The 17,205-nt window shown below is 42.5% G+C and overlaps 2 protein-coding genes across 2 annotated transcripts; both read right to left on the bottom strand.

Moving 5' to 3' along the window:
• Positions 1-928: 928 nt before the first annotated feature.
• Positions 929-5,432, bottom strand: PVX_092955 (hypothetical protein, conserved; the record flags this gene model as incomplete). Its single annotated transcript, XM_001615533.1, has 2 exons — positions 929-1,353; positions 1,418-5,432. 2 exons carry the CDS (start codon positions 5,430-5,432, stop codon positions 929-931), a joined length of 4,440 nt encoding a protein of 1,479 aa, XP_001615583.1.
• Positions 5,433-7,529: 2,097 nt separating this feature from the next.
• Positions 7,530-16,319, bottom strand: PVX_092950 (hypothetical protein, conserved; the record flags this gene model as incomplete). Its single annotated transcript, XM_001615532.1, has 1 exon — positions 7,530-16,319. One exon carries the CDS (start codon positions 16,317-16,319, stop codon positions 7,530-7,532), a length of 8,790 nt encoding a protein of 2,929 aa, XP_001615582.1.
• Positions 16,320-17,205: the final 886 nt, after the last annotated feature.

The following is a 17,205-nucleotide window of genomic DNA, read 5'->3' as shown; positions in this document are numbered from 1 at the left end:
GAAATGTACTCAATTGAACGCTGTGCTTATCGCGAAACACATTAAAAGGGTATAGGAAATCGTTGGACAGCAATTAAAAATTGAAATGAAACGTGCATACAGTGGATGTTAAAACTGAAATGAAACTTGCATACGGTGGACGTTAAAACTGAAATGAAACGTGCATACAGTGGACGTTAAAATCGAAATGGAACACGCCCACTTCGGAGTTAAAATCGAAATGCGTATATGCACTTATGCATATACGTACACACAATATAAATATGCATATACTCGTGTGCATCCCCCCCGGGGGCTAACCAATTGTGCAGGCTGGACGCAACACACGTTTGTTTTGTGGACATACTGCCATCATTGTCATACAAAATAAGAATTAGAAAAGGAAAAAAAAAAAAATAAATAAAACAGGAAAAAAGGGAAAGCTAGAGGGAAACATGGATCATCTAAAACAAAAGGAGGTTGTGGAACATATGCCCTTGAAAAAGGGCGAAACGGGGGAATTCCTCCCCGTGAACAAATGCCAAAAGGTAAAGTTTTCCCCGTAAAAATATGCATCATGGTGGCCTATTCCAGTCAGAAATATCAAGCAGTGGAATATGTACCCCATAAAAAACGTAAAACAGTGAGATTCATCAGGTTAGAAAATATGGCCACCCCCCAACACACATCATTAAATGGAGTGGCCATTGCAGGTGCCGGCAAGCACCTCGCATGATGGGAATAAATAACAAATGCATTGTAATTAACGATAGTGACAACATCGGTAATGATACCACTGGTGATGCTATTAGAGGTGCCACTAGCTGTACCACTAGCTGTGCAACTAGCCGCGCCATCAGCCGCGCCACCAGACGCACCGCCAATCAAAGCAGGAACAACCAAAGGATGATACATTTTCAAGGAAAACGCCGCTCGCTTCGCGAACCGCTCACTGGTACACGTTATTCACAAACTTACTCACGTTGTTTTCCTTGCTATTATAAATATCATCCTTCTTATAAATCACCGTTGCTTGCTCATCGTAGTCAATGACTACAGGTTCGTAAATATGCATCAGCTTGTACTTCATGTTTTTATAAACCAGGATTTTATCTTTTAAGTTTTCATAATAAAAGTTCGCGTTCAAATTGTAATTATTGATAATGTCTGCTATGTCCTTTTCGTATTCTTTGCGGCTTTCATCCGACATTTTTTTGTGTTTATTTTCGCCCTTGCGGATTGTCTTTTCTTTTTTTCTTACTCGTCTGAGTCTTGGCGTTTTTCTTCGGCGCGGATTGTGCTCCTTTTTGTGCCCCTTTTGGGGGACTATTGCGGCTACTGCTATTTCCGCCACTGCTGCTGGCGGTGTTGCCCCTTTCGATTGTTGCCGAATTGGTCTTATCTCCCTTAACGCTTTTTCCTCTTTCATTTTGCTTACTTGTGGGGGAGTTGTCGCGCTTCTTAATTTGTTTATCTCTGTCAGAAATGGCCCCTTCCTTGGGTGACTTTCCCCCCGAACTGGCTCTCTTTCCCTTTTCCGTTTTGTTCACCGGGGCATCCTTGTGCGACTTCGTCTTCGCGGCATCTCGCGCGGGGGCACCTCTATCTGCTCCTCCATCCGCACTCCCATCTGTGCCCTTTCCTGCACGCGTCGTCCTACTTTTCGCGTCAATGCGGGAACTATTACTTGCTGATCTTTCGTGAGTTGCCCCCTTAACTGAATGGACCCCTTTCTGCCAGCAAAGATTTTCCACAGACCCATGGACAACGTTTGAATGACCTTCAACTTTCTCTCCCACCTGTTCATCCAAACCATTTAATTTGTTTTTCTCCATATGGTTATCCTTTGCATTAGTTTTTTTTTCCTCCCCTTTAACACTTGCAGGATTTTTTTTTTTTTTAGTTTCACCCATTGTAACGTCTTTCGCGCCACTCTGCCCTCTCGCCTTGGCTATCACTTTTTCGTGAAAGTGCATCTGGTCTAGCAACAATACCGTTTCGTCATCCAGGTAGATGCAGCTACTAACGTTAGGCGGGTAATCCCCACCATCGGCATTATTAAAATGGTTCCTGTTAACACCTCCATCACTATCAGACGTGGACGCAGAAAAAGGGTTGTTCCTCATCGACTTTAAAATGTAGCCATAAAACGTGTAGGACGGCCTTGAAACCAAAACAATTTTCCTATCAATAATATGCTCATTATAATTTAACAAATTTGTGTACGTTTTGCTAACCACCAAATCGTTCTTGTTAACATTTATTTCGTCTTTTAATAAAACTATGTTGGTGTACCAGCTGTCGCAGGTTCCATATTTGGTTCCAAAATGTTCCCCCTTTCGAATTTCCACATCTATGGTTATTAAAAACCCACAAAAAGGGCCACTCTTCTGAATCCGAAAGATGTGATTCCTTTTTTGTATCACTTGGTTAGCAACATTTTGTTCTAAATATAAATATTCTAGTGTACCAAAATCGGTGTTTTCATTTTCTTCTTCAGTTAATGACAAGTTAGACCACTCCAGCATAACAGATTGTAGCAGCTTACTCTTGGGGCTAATAATCGTCCTCTCTGGGTAATTCTCGCTCTTATAGATTATATTATCATAGTAGGGGAACTTCACTGGGCAGTAATACGTCGTAACGCTATACGGTATGCTCTTAACGTTCATGTTGTAGAATTCTTCGCAGCTGTATAGTTTATCATCTGCTGCGAATTCGCTGTAGGCTATCTTTTTCACCTTCTTAACGTTTTGCTGGCCCGTTTGTTGACCAATTTGCTGTCCCGATTGCTCGTTCTTACCACCTTCTGCGTATTTGTTTAGCCCTTCCTCCTCCGTCGGGGCCTTAACCCCCTGGTTCCGCATCACACTTTTGTGACTGCCCCAGCCGTCACCCCCGTCCCTCTTGCGCCAATTGTGCAAATACTCCTGGTACTTTCGGTAGGAAAATATCTTCTTGTGCAAATCGAGGTATATGTCTGCCACCCCCTCTTGAGAAGCGAAATCCCCTATCACTTCGCTTATTATCAAATCGTAATTAAAATTGCTGCAGTGCTCCTCATCGACGTTCGAATCAAAGTAGTTGTAAAAGGAGCTTCTCCTTTTCATTTTCCTCTGATCTTCTTCCTCTTTATACACATACATCTTCGAATAACAATTTATAATTTTAATAAAATCTTCCAAGTTATATCCTTCTATAAGCTTCTTCGCCATTTCGGACGCGTCTTTATTAACCTCTAGCGCGTCTACATGTTTCGCTCCATTTAGGATAGCATTAATGGATAACAGGGAGAGTGGACCCGTCCCTATTTCAATTATTTTCTTATTGTAAACGTAGCACTCTTTATTATTTTCAAAAAATATATACGGATTCTTCTCTCCATTTTGCTCCTCCAGCATTCCCTCGACTTCTTCGTCATACGCGTTTATGGTATTTCCCATTCTGTTTACATTTTCCCCGTTAAATTGGCTAACCGTTTTCTGTCCTAACATGGGGGTGCTCTTCTGATTTGTTGTGTTACCTTTGCTGCTTACATGAAGAGAACTCGTTTCACCCTTTTGACAGAGTGCCATCAGAGGGTCCCCCTCACATTCGAACGTGTCCTTATGCCCCGTCCATCTCATCGCCGCTCTGTAATAATGCAATCTGTTAAAATCATTTAGCATGGTTAAGTGATTGTACAAATTAAACTGATTACATATCGATAGTGTGTTTGGCTTCTTCCCATATTTGTACTCCGTCCTTGTCGCGATTTTGTTCTTTATAAATTGATTAATTTTTTGTTGCAAAGTTAGTTTTTCTCCCCATGTTTTAATTCTTTTTTCGCCTTCTTGTTCCATCATTTTGCTAGATAAATTGGTTTGCAGGTTTTTCAAAAGTCTTGCATATTTTTTCTTCACCTGTCCATCATCATTTTGATTAATAATTTTTGGCGTATCTTTCTTCCCCTCGAATTCGTCTGTATTGCCTTTGCTGCCCTTTTTCTTACTTATGTTTTTTTTTTTCGTGGCCACCTTCTTCCCCTTTGATGCGTTATACGTCTTGTCATCATTCGTTTTTTCCTCCTTATCTGCGCATGCTTGAGATACACCTTCAGCCGTAGTGCCATCTCCGCTGTGGCCTCCTTTCTCCTCCTTTTCGAGAACCACTTGGGCACCCGCTTGTTTCTTTTTCTCATTTTCCGCTTTTCCGCTGTTTCCACTTATGCGGTCGCCTTTGTGGCTACTTTTGTGGTCACTCTTATGCCCACTTTTATGTCCACTTTTATCGTTACCTTTCGCTTTCCCCCTCGTGACGTCTTCCCCATCCTCTGTGTGCGAGGTTTTTTTTTTTTTCCTCGTGTTCCCCTTTTCCTGCGAACCTATGTCGTCTTTACGGCTAGCATTTTCTTCAGAATATCTCCTCTTGCTCTTTTTAACATTTCCTTTATCATATGTTGAGCTCTCCATTTGGTGTTCCTTTTTTTCACCTCTTAGCATTTCATCGGTCGTCTTTCCATTTGATGCACTCGCACCCTTCTCATTACACGGGTTCCGTCCATCACCTGTCTGGATTCCCTTCGAGCTATTATATTCATACTTCAGTTCTACATTATCGTCATTTATTTTTTTCCCGCTTGCCTTAATTTCGCCGCATTTTTGCTTCACTAAAATTCTGTCATTCTTAATCGAGGGGTCGCTCGTTTCTTTCCCCTTCTTTAGGCTTTTTCTGGTGGTGCATTTTTTCGTACTCTGTTTGGGTGCATTCGCTTTGGATTCCCCTCCTGTTTCATTTGTGGGATGATTATTCTTTTCCAACTCAGTTGGGGGGGCACCCTCCTTTTGTTCCACTGCCCTTTTCGCGGTCATTGTACGGGTCTTTTTCTCGGTCATTTTACGGGTCGCTTTATCGGTCATTTTATGGGTCTCTTTCTCGGCCATTTTCTCCACCTGTTCCGCCTCCCCCCTTAAGAAGTTATCCTGCCCCGCTTTCCTTCTTTCACCCCCCTTATAACTGGCACCCCCATCCGCTGCACTATTATCCGTGCACCTCTCCGTTTCGCATGTCTCTGCACCCCCCAGCGCGTCACTATCCTCCTTGTAGTTTTCGTGCGGGGACACCTCTCCGTAGCTAGAACAACTGGTGTCATCCTTCGTCCCCATGCAAAACGGTATTCCTTTTTTCCTTTCAGATGCCAATTTGTCAATCTCGTGTAAATCTACGGGTATCTTTTTCGCTTCTACATTTTTATCCCCTTCTCCTTCCTCAAAATGGATGTCTGTATTTTTGATGTTGCAATTTTTCTCATTCTTGTTAACATCCCCCACTTGCTCATTTCGTATTTCCTTTTCTTTTACCTCATTTTTGCAATCCCCTTTCAGCACATGTTGATTCATACCTTTACAGGAACTCTTTGCGTTTGCTCTGTTTTGTGTGTGCGTTGAATTTTTGTGGCTACTTTCCAGATTCATGTTATACGAATCTTTGCCGTTACACAGCATATATTTTAAACAATTTTTTTTTTTTTTAAAAGTCGTACTATTCTTGCAACTTCATACAAAATGCTGTTCGAGTAAGCAGCATCCCCTTCCGCACATTATTTGTGCTCACGCATGTGCATATGTTCTTCTATCCAGAGTTGTAAAAAGGAGTATCATACCAACTGGGTGTTGCAAAAAAAAAAAAAAAAAAAAAAGAAAAAAGGAAGGGTTACTATATACATCTCACGGAATTAAAATCGTGGAGCTATTCTTCTGTGCATATTATCATTTTATTTTCTCAAAGTGTTCTTAACGCATCGCACAACATTTTTTTTTTTTGCCTTGTTATTTTTTGCAGCATGGGGGCAGGAAAATTAACAAACCATTTCTCAGTGTTATAGCCGCGTGTACACAGTACGAGTTAATGTACGTGTACGTGTTTTTTTTTTTTTTTTTATTTATTTATTCTCTTCTTTTTGGCGAATTCCCCCATTCGGAATAATCATGCGAAAAAAATGCAACAAATAATGCAACAAATAATGCCCTACCGAACAATCTCAAAAATACGTAACATGTGCGTTTTCGTTTTTTAAATAATTAAAAAGGTGTGACGGAAAAATTTAACGCATGGAGTGTACGTCCCCCAAGTGCGGCATACGTATTTCGCTCTATTTTTTTTTTAGAACTTTTTCCCGTCCATAAGGCGTCTCTCAGGTGTGGCATTCCTGGATAATTTTACACAAGTGGAACTTGGATTTCTTGCAAAAGGTGTGTGCTCGCAAGGTGGAAAATAAAGAAAAAGGGCGTAAAAGGGTGTAAAATGGTGTAAAAAGGTGTAAAATGGTGTAAAATGGTGTAAAGGGGCGCGAACGAGCGCAAACACTGCTTATCAGATGAGCGGTTGAAATGCTGCACAAATGTGACGCATACACTTTTTCTTCCCCCCAGATTGGCAAAATCGCATAGTGCTTTTCCTATTTGTTCCCACAAGCATGCTAGTTGCATTTTCTTTTTTTTTTAAACCAACTTGATGCCATTCTTGACACCCAAAAGTGTAAACACATTTTCCATTTCCCTTTTTTATATGATAGCATTTCATCCTTTTTTTGTTTTTTTTTTAACGTTTTTTCTTGCCTTATTTGTAAGCTGTGCTCATTACACACTTTGAAAACCATTCTGCCCTTCACCCTTTCAAACTTTCCAAAATTTCACCGAATATAATTTTAAAAAAGTGCATAGAGAGGAGGCCCACACGAATGAGCACCCACCTGTAAGCATACCCACCTGTGTCATCATCCAAATGGCACAATCGCAGGACGGCATCCCCTAGCAAGTAAACAATTTCATTTTTTCTTCCACAAACTACCAGATTTAGGCTTATCACTTTCCCCTTAAGGTAAAAACGAATTTGTTGCAAAAACGCACTAAAATAACGGCACATGCACCTTCGTCATATGAAGCGAAACATACAAGGGATAAAAAAGTAGGCGCACAGGTGGGTAAAAAAAAATTGGTTAAAAATTTCATACAATTTGAATTTTACAAAGGTGAAAATCCTTTTTTTTCTCCTTCACAATTTTTTAAAAAAAAAAGATCCGCATAATAAGTATACTCTTCTAAGGGGCGTGCATAAAAACTACAAACATGACAACAAAAATAAAAATACAATTAAAAACGGAAAGGGTAATATCGTACGAAAAAAAAAAAAAAAAATTAGTAATCATAACTGGGAATATACAGCAAACAAAAAAAAACGATAAATCAGGAGCACAAAAAAATTAACGTAAAAATTTAGACCATGGTTGCGTGCATTCGCCAAAAAAAGACGAGCTGTGCAAAGGCTGCCCAACCAGATGACAACATAACGGCATGCTTGCAACAAAGATGGTTTCACAAAAGGAGAAAAAAAATATTTACAAAATTTTGGAAAAATAAAACTCTACAGTGGAATGGTGCCCATCCCCCCCCCAAAAAAAAAAAAATAAAATAAAATAATTAAGACAACGCATCACACTTAAATGGTAAATATCTCCAAAATGTAGGACACCACTTCTCCATGCTTACGGATCTCTCATCCCCCCTTGGGCATCACGAAAACTGTATTATTCCGTACTTGTTAAAGATAAAATTTAAAAAAGTTTCCAAACAAACATTTTTAACAGCGGGGTTAACGCCTATTTGAATGTACTCATACAAGTTGTAAACATTGCTGCAAACATTTTTGTGCCATAAATAATTATTTTTTTTTTTCTCCTCCACGTGGTGAATGCCATTCCTGGTACAATTTGTTCTACTCAATTCGGAATGCAACGGGTCATATGGTACTTCTCCCCCCTTTTGAAGAAAGCCGTTGGCGTTTGTTTTCGCCGAATTGGCCACATCGTTACAACTTTTGCAACCGTTACAATCCGTGCAGCCCTTATTTTCCCTTTTTGAGTAAGCGTTATTATCCCTATCCTTCTCTCCTTTCTTTTTGCTCTTAACGCACTTTTTCACGCCTCCCACGCCCGTGTCTGGGCCCCCACTGACGAACAAACTATTTCCTTGATTGTTCAATTCCTCAAACAGGGTGCCATTATAGGGGTACGAAACGTTGTACGCGCTAACGTAGCTGATGAAGGGGAATATCAAAAGGGCTACCTGTTGCATTAGTAAAAAAAAATCGATAACTGTTAAGCCTTGGTTTTTGTTAATGTACTTGCTGAAGAACACTTGCCTCATAAATAAATATTCCAAGTCGTAAATGTTCATTTTTTTCCGCCTCTTGCTTTTGTACTTGGTGCTGCCAATTCCTATGGTGTTGAAATTCACCAGATTGTTTGACGTTGGGACTAGGGAAAAGGGGCAGAAGATGGATGCGTAATACGAGCCGTTTCCGGGTTGCTCATTGCAGCGGTTGAGGCCGCGAGTGGTGCAGTCACGGTCGGCATTGCCACCATTGCCACAGGTGCCTCCAACACCGCCAACGCCGCCAACACCGCCAATGCCGCTAATTCCCCCTCGGAGGGCAGACAATTTTGCAGCTTCCTCCCCCCCTCTGCCCCTGCGCCTGTAAACGCGGTCCTCCGACAAAATCCCGTTTGACAAATCAGGGGGGTCCCCAAAGCTGGAGTTGTTCGAGCAGTTCTCATCACTGACGTGCCTTCTCCTGTGCATTCCGGAATTCCCCTTCCTCTCGCAATTCTTATTTTTCAAGACCTCCTTAACGATTTGAAACATTTGATTTTCGTGCGTGCCTTTATTTGCGTCAAACAAATTATTGTAACTGCTCGTGGGGATATCCACATTTTCAATTATTTTATTTATTTTTACATCTGCACACATGCACAGGAAGGTATTTTTGTCAATATGATATTCGACCTTCTTATTCTTCTTCTTCAAATTTTTGTCATATTTTTTTAGCACAAAATCGAACAGAAAATAACAGTCATTGTATATTTTCATTTCGTTATAATATTTGCTCGTTTCTTTTTTTAAATTTATGTATACGTTCTTTTCTAGTACATTATTTTTTAGGGGGTGTAAAATATCTTTCCTAATTTTTGTGTACGTCTTTTTCAAGTCAAACGAAATGTTCTTATTATACAATTCTTCAAAGCTGTTTATATCGTTATTATTTATGTAACGAATTCCCAGGACGTTTAAGCAGTTCATATATTTATATAGGTTACTTCTAATCATAATAAAATTTTCGATTTTTTTTTTATACACACTGTCACTAATATTTCTTGAGAGTGATTTGTACGTTTCTACGTCATCGTTTAGGAATTTGTCAAGCTGGATATCTTCTTGGTTATCTATCTGTACGTACGTCTCTTTATTTAGGATGTTCGTCTCGATTAGTTTGTTTTCCCTTTTTAGCACTTCTTCATAACTGCACATTTGGTTCATTTCTTCCTCACGTGGGTCTTTCTCCCCCCTGCTGGAGTACCGCGATCGTCCCTCTTTATTACACTTCGCGGTTAGGACGCCATTTTGCTTTCCCCCTAGCTGCTTAACGAAGTTTCTGCCCACATATTTCACACTCCCATCGCTTCCGCTACCGCTACCGCCACCGCTTCTACCACCGCTACTATAACAGTCGTATGTGTACGTGCTGCCACTTCCCTCTTTTCTGCCCTCCACAGCATTCTTTTTTGCGTGTCCCCCATTCTGCACTTCGTCATCTTCATAGTCCATATCTGAGCTGGTATACACCCTTTCCTCGTTCGAAAAGGAGCCCTCTCCTTCGTCGTAATTGGCCGCCTGCTCATTTGCATACTTTCTCTTCACATTTGTTGGCTGCCTCCGCGGATGGTCCCCCCCGTGGGCATCATCGCCATGTTCTTTCTGCACTATGCCGTTTAAATAACCGGTGGTGCTGCTGGACGGTCGGCTGGAGTACCTACCGTTTTGCCCCATTTCTGTGCTCGTTTCGTTCGATGTGATTCCCTCGTTTGGAGGGGTCTCCCCACCGCCTCGGTTCGTCACCCTCGCTGCGTACCCCTTACCATTGCTGCTTTCCAGTTGGATGCTCCCTCCCTCAGCCTCGTTGTCCATTTCGTTGGACAAACTGAAGCTGCCGATATCATTTTCATCAACGCACGTGTCGACGTTGCTCATGTTTTCCTTTTTCAAGAATAAATTATTTTTCGCTTTCCCCTTTCTTTTTATCATCCTGTTCATCACCTGCGTATTACTCCCCAGCTTCCCCTTTTGCGTGCCACTCAATTTACACTTGCTTATCGACTCGCACTGGTCATTACGCGGTAAGTGATCTGTGCACCCCTTTTGGGGGTACATCGTGCGGCCACCTGAGAGCACTTTACCTACACCGCCATTCCGAGTGAGGCCGTTTTTTTTGTCAATTTGGTTATTGCAGGGTATGTCCGATTTGGGACTCTCCTTCGGTAAATAAGTGCCACCAGGCTCGCCCTTTTCGCCCATCTTTTCGCCAATTTGTGCGCCCATTTGTGCGCCCACCTTTTTGCCCGTCTTTTTTTTGTGCGCCCCCCAATTTTTGACACCCCTGATATTGACGGGGACAAACGTGTCGTGCGTGAACCCGCTTTGAACCTTCACTCTGCCTATTCTGTCAGCTTTGCCGTGTTTGCCGAGTTTGCCTTGTTTTCCGAGTTTTCCCGCTTTCCCCTCTTTCCCCGTTTGGTCTTCCCCAATACTTACGCCTGGGGGGGCGCCCCTCTTGCCCCTCCTCCACAAATACTTTTTATAAATCTTCCGGTACACGATTAAAAACATTTCGCTTATCACGGGCTCCTTAACATACCTGTCGAACATGCTCTCTAACTGGATCTCAAAGTTGGTGTAACTTGGGTCAATGTAGTCAATACGGAGGGACGGATTAGAGTTAACCTCCAGCAACCACGCTTTGCCAGTATCATCCAGAAGGATATCCAGCCCAATTAGCTGATAAAAATAAAAATTATTATTAAAATTGTACTTAATCTTTTCCTTAATGTAGGAATAAATAGCCAAAGAAGTTAGACAAGTAATTTTCTTAATCTGTTTCCATATATCATCAATATCGTACCCATTATTCTTCAGATAAATAAAAACATCACTGAGTAGCTGCTTATTATTATTCTTATCATGGATGTTTTTTTTTCTAATATATTTCTCATTGTCTTTATTAATGCTATAGTTAGTCAAATGTATAAAGGTGTTATAAATGTATCTCTTTTTTTTTTTATATTCCTCTGTACACAGTCTAGCAAAGCCAATTTTGGACAAGTATATTTTAGGGTAATGTTTCCCGGGCAGTAATAAAATGTATATGCGAAAATCAAATTTCTTCTTATACATCAACAGGGGGTTATCTATATACTTTTGAATAATATAGCAGTTGTACCCATTCAAAATATTTATATTAATGTCGCTATATTTATGTATCACTTTGACTCCTATTCCCATGCTTCCACAATCTGGCTTCATAATGTAGTAATCTTTATTATTGCTGTTCAGAATGTACTTTATAATATTTTTATTTTCTGGCAATACAAATGTGTTTGGGTAGAAATCATATAGGGAGGGGAAAATCAACGACAAGTGGGACAGTAAAAATGTTAAGGCCTTTTTCTTCGTATACATATACATGGATGGAATTCTGTTTATAATTTTTTTCTTCTTCATATAATTGTAATGGTCAAAATCGGTTATGTTATATCCTATCCAGTAGAAGATTCCTTTGTTTGCATTGTCAATGCATTTTTTCCAATTCAGTTTGCTAATGCACGTGTGGATCAGCACCCTTTCGTATCTGGCCAACTTGGTGTTTATGGTGATACTGCTTTTCCCCTTCATGCTCCTACTTCTGTAGTTCATTTTAACTATGTGATCCTTGCTCCACGGCAGGGTTACTTTCCGCGCTCGCGCTGTTTTATTTCCGTCGCTCGGTTCGTGGCTCCCATCGTTGAGGCAGCTCATGTCGCTCACACGACTCATATCGTCCATGCCGCTCACACCGCTCATGCCACTCACACCGCTTACATCTCTGCCCCTACTGCTACCCCCATCGTTGCTACCATTCGCGCCCTTATCGAACGCCCCCTCCGAGTCCCCGGCCCCATCGGCTCTCCTTTCAGAGACACCATCAACGGGACCCTCCTTCAGGTTACTTCCCCTAACATGTGCCAAAAGGTCGTTCCCTTCCACGTCCCTCTTTTGCGAAGAGCTGCTAAACGCTTCCCCCATTTGGAAAAGACTACCCGTTTGATTTCCCCTACCGAGTAAGCTCACACCTTCAGAATAGGAACTATCCTTTAAGTGCCCCTCGCAGTGTCCTCCACTATTGCTATTATTCGTGTTTTGAGAGGACAATTCGCTATTAACATGGTGGCTACTTTTCCCATTTGATGCGCCCGAATTAGTGCATTTTGTTTCTCCCGTTTGATCGTCCCTCATGTAATGCACTCCGTCTTCCCTTTTGGTACCCTTTCCCCCTACACCCCTCTTATCCGTGTCACCCCTTTCAGTGCTACTCACACATGGAACATGCCTCTCCAGAACGCTGGAACTGTGTGTATTCATTTTTAACTTCCCCTTCTCGCTTCTCATCTTGGCATTTCTGTTCAAATTATTTAAGTGATAAATATACGAGTCGGTTAAGTTTTCCATGCTGTGCTTCTTCATCGCGCCGTTTTTTAATTCGTTTATATTTTTATTCAAAATGTGTTTCCCCCCTTTTTCTTTACTCCACTGTGTAGTTCCTGCGTTGGCACTTTGGGGGTCATTCCCATGGGCGGGATATTTAGCGGACAACGCTTCATACAAATGGTAGTTTTCCTGATTGTCACTTTGGACCATCTTGCTGCTGCCCTTCGCACCTCCTAAAATAAAACTCGGGTTGGATGGGGACCACCCACTCGCTTCGCAATTCTGCTCATTGTGCGTCTCCAAATGGGTTTTTTCTCCACCTAGATGGTTTGCTTCTTCCCAGCGTTTGCAAAGACTCACACGCGACTGCCTATTGTGTATGCTTCCCTGAACGTAGCCCCCTACTGCTTCTCTCTTCCCTTCATTTTGTGGATGACCCCCCCATTCGTCACCATCACCATTATTGCCATCGTTATTGACACCGTTATTGGCATCCTTATTCACATCGCTACTATTGCCAGAGTGGACAACCTTGAGCACAGTTTCATCTCCCTCCTCCTGCGCCAGACCCTGTCCAGCACTGCCTACGTTAGGGCCACATCCCCTATTCCATTGCAGCATCGGAGTGTCCCTACCTTTGTATGCAGTCCCTGTCTTGGCCATGCTGCACCGTTTAACGGTACTAATGTGAGGGCCACCATTTCGGGTGCATAAATATACCTTCTTTTTTTTACCATCTTCCATGACTGCTTCACTTATTTTTTCCTTCGCCTCTTCCTTATGAAATACAGTTCCACGAACGTTCGCGAAAATGTCTAACGTTTCCTTTTTATCGCAGCACGTATTGGATCTCCCTTGTGGTGTTTCTCTCGAGTGGGTACCGCCTTCACTTGGTGCATTAAAATTAGTTTTTCTCTTTTCCGTCATTATTAATCCATTCCCATTCCCATCAAAATGGGAGGTATTTCCCTCAAAATGGGAGATATCTCCGTCTCGTCCCTCACTAAAGGTACTGCCCTTACTAACACAAGGCAAATGGTTATTACTATCCATCATTACGGTATTACTTTTAACGGGCTCCCATTTTTTGGCTGATTTTTTACTTTCTAGGGGGGGATTCTCAGGAGTGGCCCTTTCCTGTGTTCTGTTCAAACCCGAGAACTGCGCTGCAGTGCTAAAATGGTTAGGGATATTCCCATTTCGTGTGCCATATGCACCTGTTTTCTCATCGTCTTTTCCACTGCGACCGTTGCTGTTACTTACGTAGTAACCACTCTGGGGGTAGCTTTTCTCCGCCGCCCTGCTCTTACATGTTCCATTTATTGCCATTTCGGACGTACTCGCTTTTTCCGGCCCTCTAGCTGCTCCTCCCCAGTAACTTACACCTCCATTAGTTACGTGCGCAATTAAGCTATTATTACACTGCTTATCCGTTTTTTCCCCACCAATATCATTTCCGTGATGGTTCCTATTGTCCATCTCAGCTGCCATCTCCTTAACACAGTTGCCGCTAACCACGTTTACACCGCCTTCACTGCTGATCCCTTTTACATTTTTTGAAACGGTTCCCTCGCTACTGCTATTGACATGGACAGGAGAAGGCGGATGAATATAACCATGGGGGATGCGATTCACTCCTTTGGATAACATCACAGGGTCGCTACCCCCATTACATGTGCTGCCATTCCTCACACCGTTGATATGATTGGTACAACCGCTACCATTATGGTTCCAGTTTTGAGAGATCTTCCCTTTAAGTGCATAATACTTTTGAAGGTCTTCATTTCTAAATTGCTGTATGTCGTTTTGCACGATGAGGCTGTGTTCCTTTCCTCCCTCGTCTTCCTGCGTGGTGTAGTACTCAATTGGACTCACAAAATTGCAGATGCTCTGGTTTACGTTCTTCCGTAGGGTGAAATTATGCCCTTCATTATTACCATCCATTTGGGCATTACTCCTGTGTACTGGTTCTGGATGGACGTACTTCAAGGCCGTGTGGCTGCTTTCCCCCCTGTCGTTTGCTTCTTTGTTGGGGGCATACAGGCATGGCGCTCTGCCATTTTTGTAAGCAATGCTTTCTTTACTCAGCATGGCTAAAGGGTTGTTGCTTCCGCCCTGGTTTCTGCCGCGTTGGTTGCCGCCGCCCTGGTTTCTGCCGCGTTGGTCGCCGCCTCCCTGGTTGCCGCTTCCTCCGAAGGGGTTATGCCTCTGCGGGGCGAAGAAATTGCCATAACTGGCGCTGTACGATTTGCCATTTTTCGCCGAACACACGAACGGATTGCTTCTCTGCACTGTGAATGGGTCATCAAACCTGTTCGTGAATCTGTTCTGTTGCCCATTGAGTACTTCCCCGCTACGCAGTTCACGTAGATTAACGTTCGCCTTCAATTCCGCGTCTGTATGAATGCTTCCGTTTGCGCTTTGCATCACGTAACGGTTTTCCCCTCCCGTTCGTGCTAAATGCACCTCGTGAGGGAGCTTTTCCCGAGGGGTTACTTTTGAAATGGGTTTTTCTCCCATTCTCTGTTCACTCGAAGTAAGTGCAGATGGGGTTATTTGATTTTCCGTCCTCCTCAAATTGCTTACACTTTTGTGACTAATACTTTTAAGAGAGTAGGTTCTGCTGAGGAAATTTTCATTTACGTTTTTCCCATACTGACTTTCGTTCAGGGGGACCCCACTTCCATTCAAGGTCAACTGCGTCATAGGGCATACATTTCTGTGCAGTGGGCCACCTGACTTGGTGAGCATTTCACTTTCGACATGGGTGCCACTCCGGCCGTTCTTACTGCTGATACCATCGGGGGGCTGCCCAACTTTGGTACTGCTGAGAAGACTCCTATGCGGAATATTTGTTGCCTCACTGAACATCCCTTCATGTGTGACATTTTTTATCCCCGTTTCGATAACATGACTTTTCTTTTCGTTTTCACCCCTATTCATGTGGCTCAGTGACCTCCCAATTTTCTCCTTCCCATAAAAGTTATCACTACATAGTGCTTCATTTTTCGTGTTTCCTTCAACGGGGGGGAAATTAACATAATTTTTTAAGCTAGCTTGCAACCCCCAATTAGGGTAGGCATTACTTCTAAGTATTACATTACTGCCTTTGTCACTATATTGATTATCCTTATGATGGACATAGGCTCCTTTCCTCTGTTCATAATTGTCATTTGTATTAATATCAACCTGTGGTAGGTAATCCTTGGGGGGAGGGCACCACTTTTGTTGTAAAATTATCTTTCCATTTTGAGCCGTACTATTCGATTTCCCTTTCAGTACCCCACAGTCAGGATAATTAGACTCATATTTGAGCAAAGCATTTTGTAGGTGGTAATACGGATTCTTCAATCTATACGCATTGAACAAATTGTGAGGATTGTATAATGAGTACCCGTTGTTACTTACCCCCTTTGCATTTCTACCAAAGGAGTTACTTTTTGCCTGCACATTGAAGGAACTACTCTGTTTGCCCACTTGTCTAGACGCACAACTGTTCGAGAATCCACCCAGATTGTGTGCCCTATGTGGTAGCAACACCGGTTCCTCCTTCTTAATATTTGTTATGACTACTTCTCCAATGTCGACATTTTTCTTCGCTGCAAAGTTTACGTTGTTCCATTGCCTATACTGGTTGGGTGCACTTTTTAACAGCGTATGCGTGGAGCCCACTTTTGATACGTTTCCCTTTTTCCACTCATTTGGTTCCTCGTTATGTGCGCCGTTATATGTGCCGCTGTATGCGCCGCTATACGCGTTGCTGAATAGCTTACTGAACGTATTCATGGTTCTACCCTCTTATCGTGTTTGCAGTAGAGACATATCTCTCGATGTGTACATACGCAGGTGTGCATGCATCCCCATGTGTTGTGCGCTTCCCTGTCAAGTGACTTGCACAGCGGGGAGGGGGAGGAGCCCTACCTTTCTATATTTAATCTGAGCAATTGCGTCAGTTAGGCTGCTACAGGGGTTGTACCTGCGTGTTGGCCCGAATGGCGAAGAGAACGCTGCTTCGACACCGCTTCGTTTCTGCTTCAGTTCAACTTCTACACCCCTTTGCCGTCTCATTATACCGAGAAACGGAGCGCATGCCAGTATGTACACAAATATACACACACCGTTACGCACAAGTTGCCCGAAACAGTTGCCTCATTTTCTTCGCCCTGCTCGCCTTCCCATGCGAGGACATTTCAACCACCTGGTAAATTGTCTTGGACAAAATGAAACAAAACTGGACGGACAAATTTTCAGAAAGTAGCTCCCCAAAAATATGCACAAAAGTGCCTGATTAAACCATCCCCCACTAATGCGGGAACAATGATTGCGTTTTTCCTTTTGGTGAGCAAGGGGCACAAAAATGTGAGCGGCCGCTTGAAACAGCTCGAATAAGAGCGCACACAAAAAAATAAACAATTGAGCACGCAAATGGGCAAGCACATAAACAAACAAATGGACAAACGAACGAGCAAACAAATGGACAAACGAACGAGCAAACAAATGGACAAACGAACGAGCTAACAAATCGCCAAATGACCAAATGACCAAACGAGGGAAGCGAAATCGCACGCAACCACTCCAAATGAGCATAACTTGAATTGTACAAAAAAAAAAAAAAAGAAATACTTTCATTTCCCAGTTGCCATCATGCACAGTTTAAAACAATTTTATTTCG

This window comes from Plasmodium vivax, chromosome 9 (assembly GCF_000002415.2).
Source record: "Plasmodium vivax chromosome 9, whole genome shotgun sequence".
NCBI lineage: Eukaryota > Apicomplexa > Aconoidasida > Haemosporida > Plasmodiidae > Plasmodium > Plasmodium vivax.
This window is presented reverse-complemented; position numbering and strand designations above follow the sequence as displayed.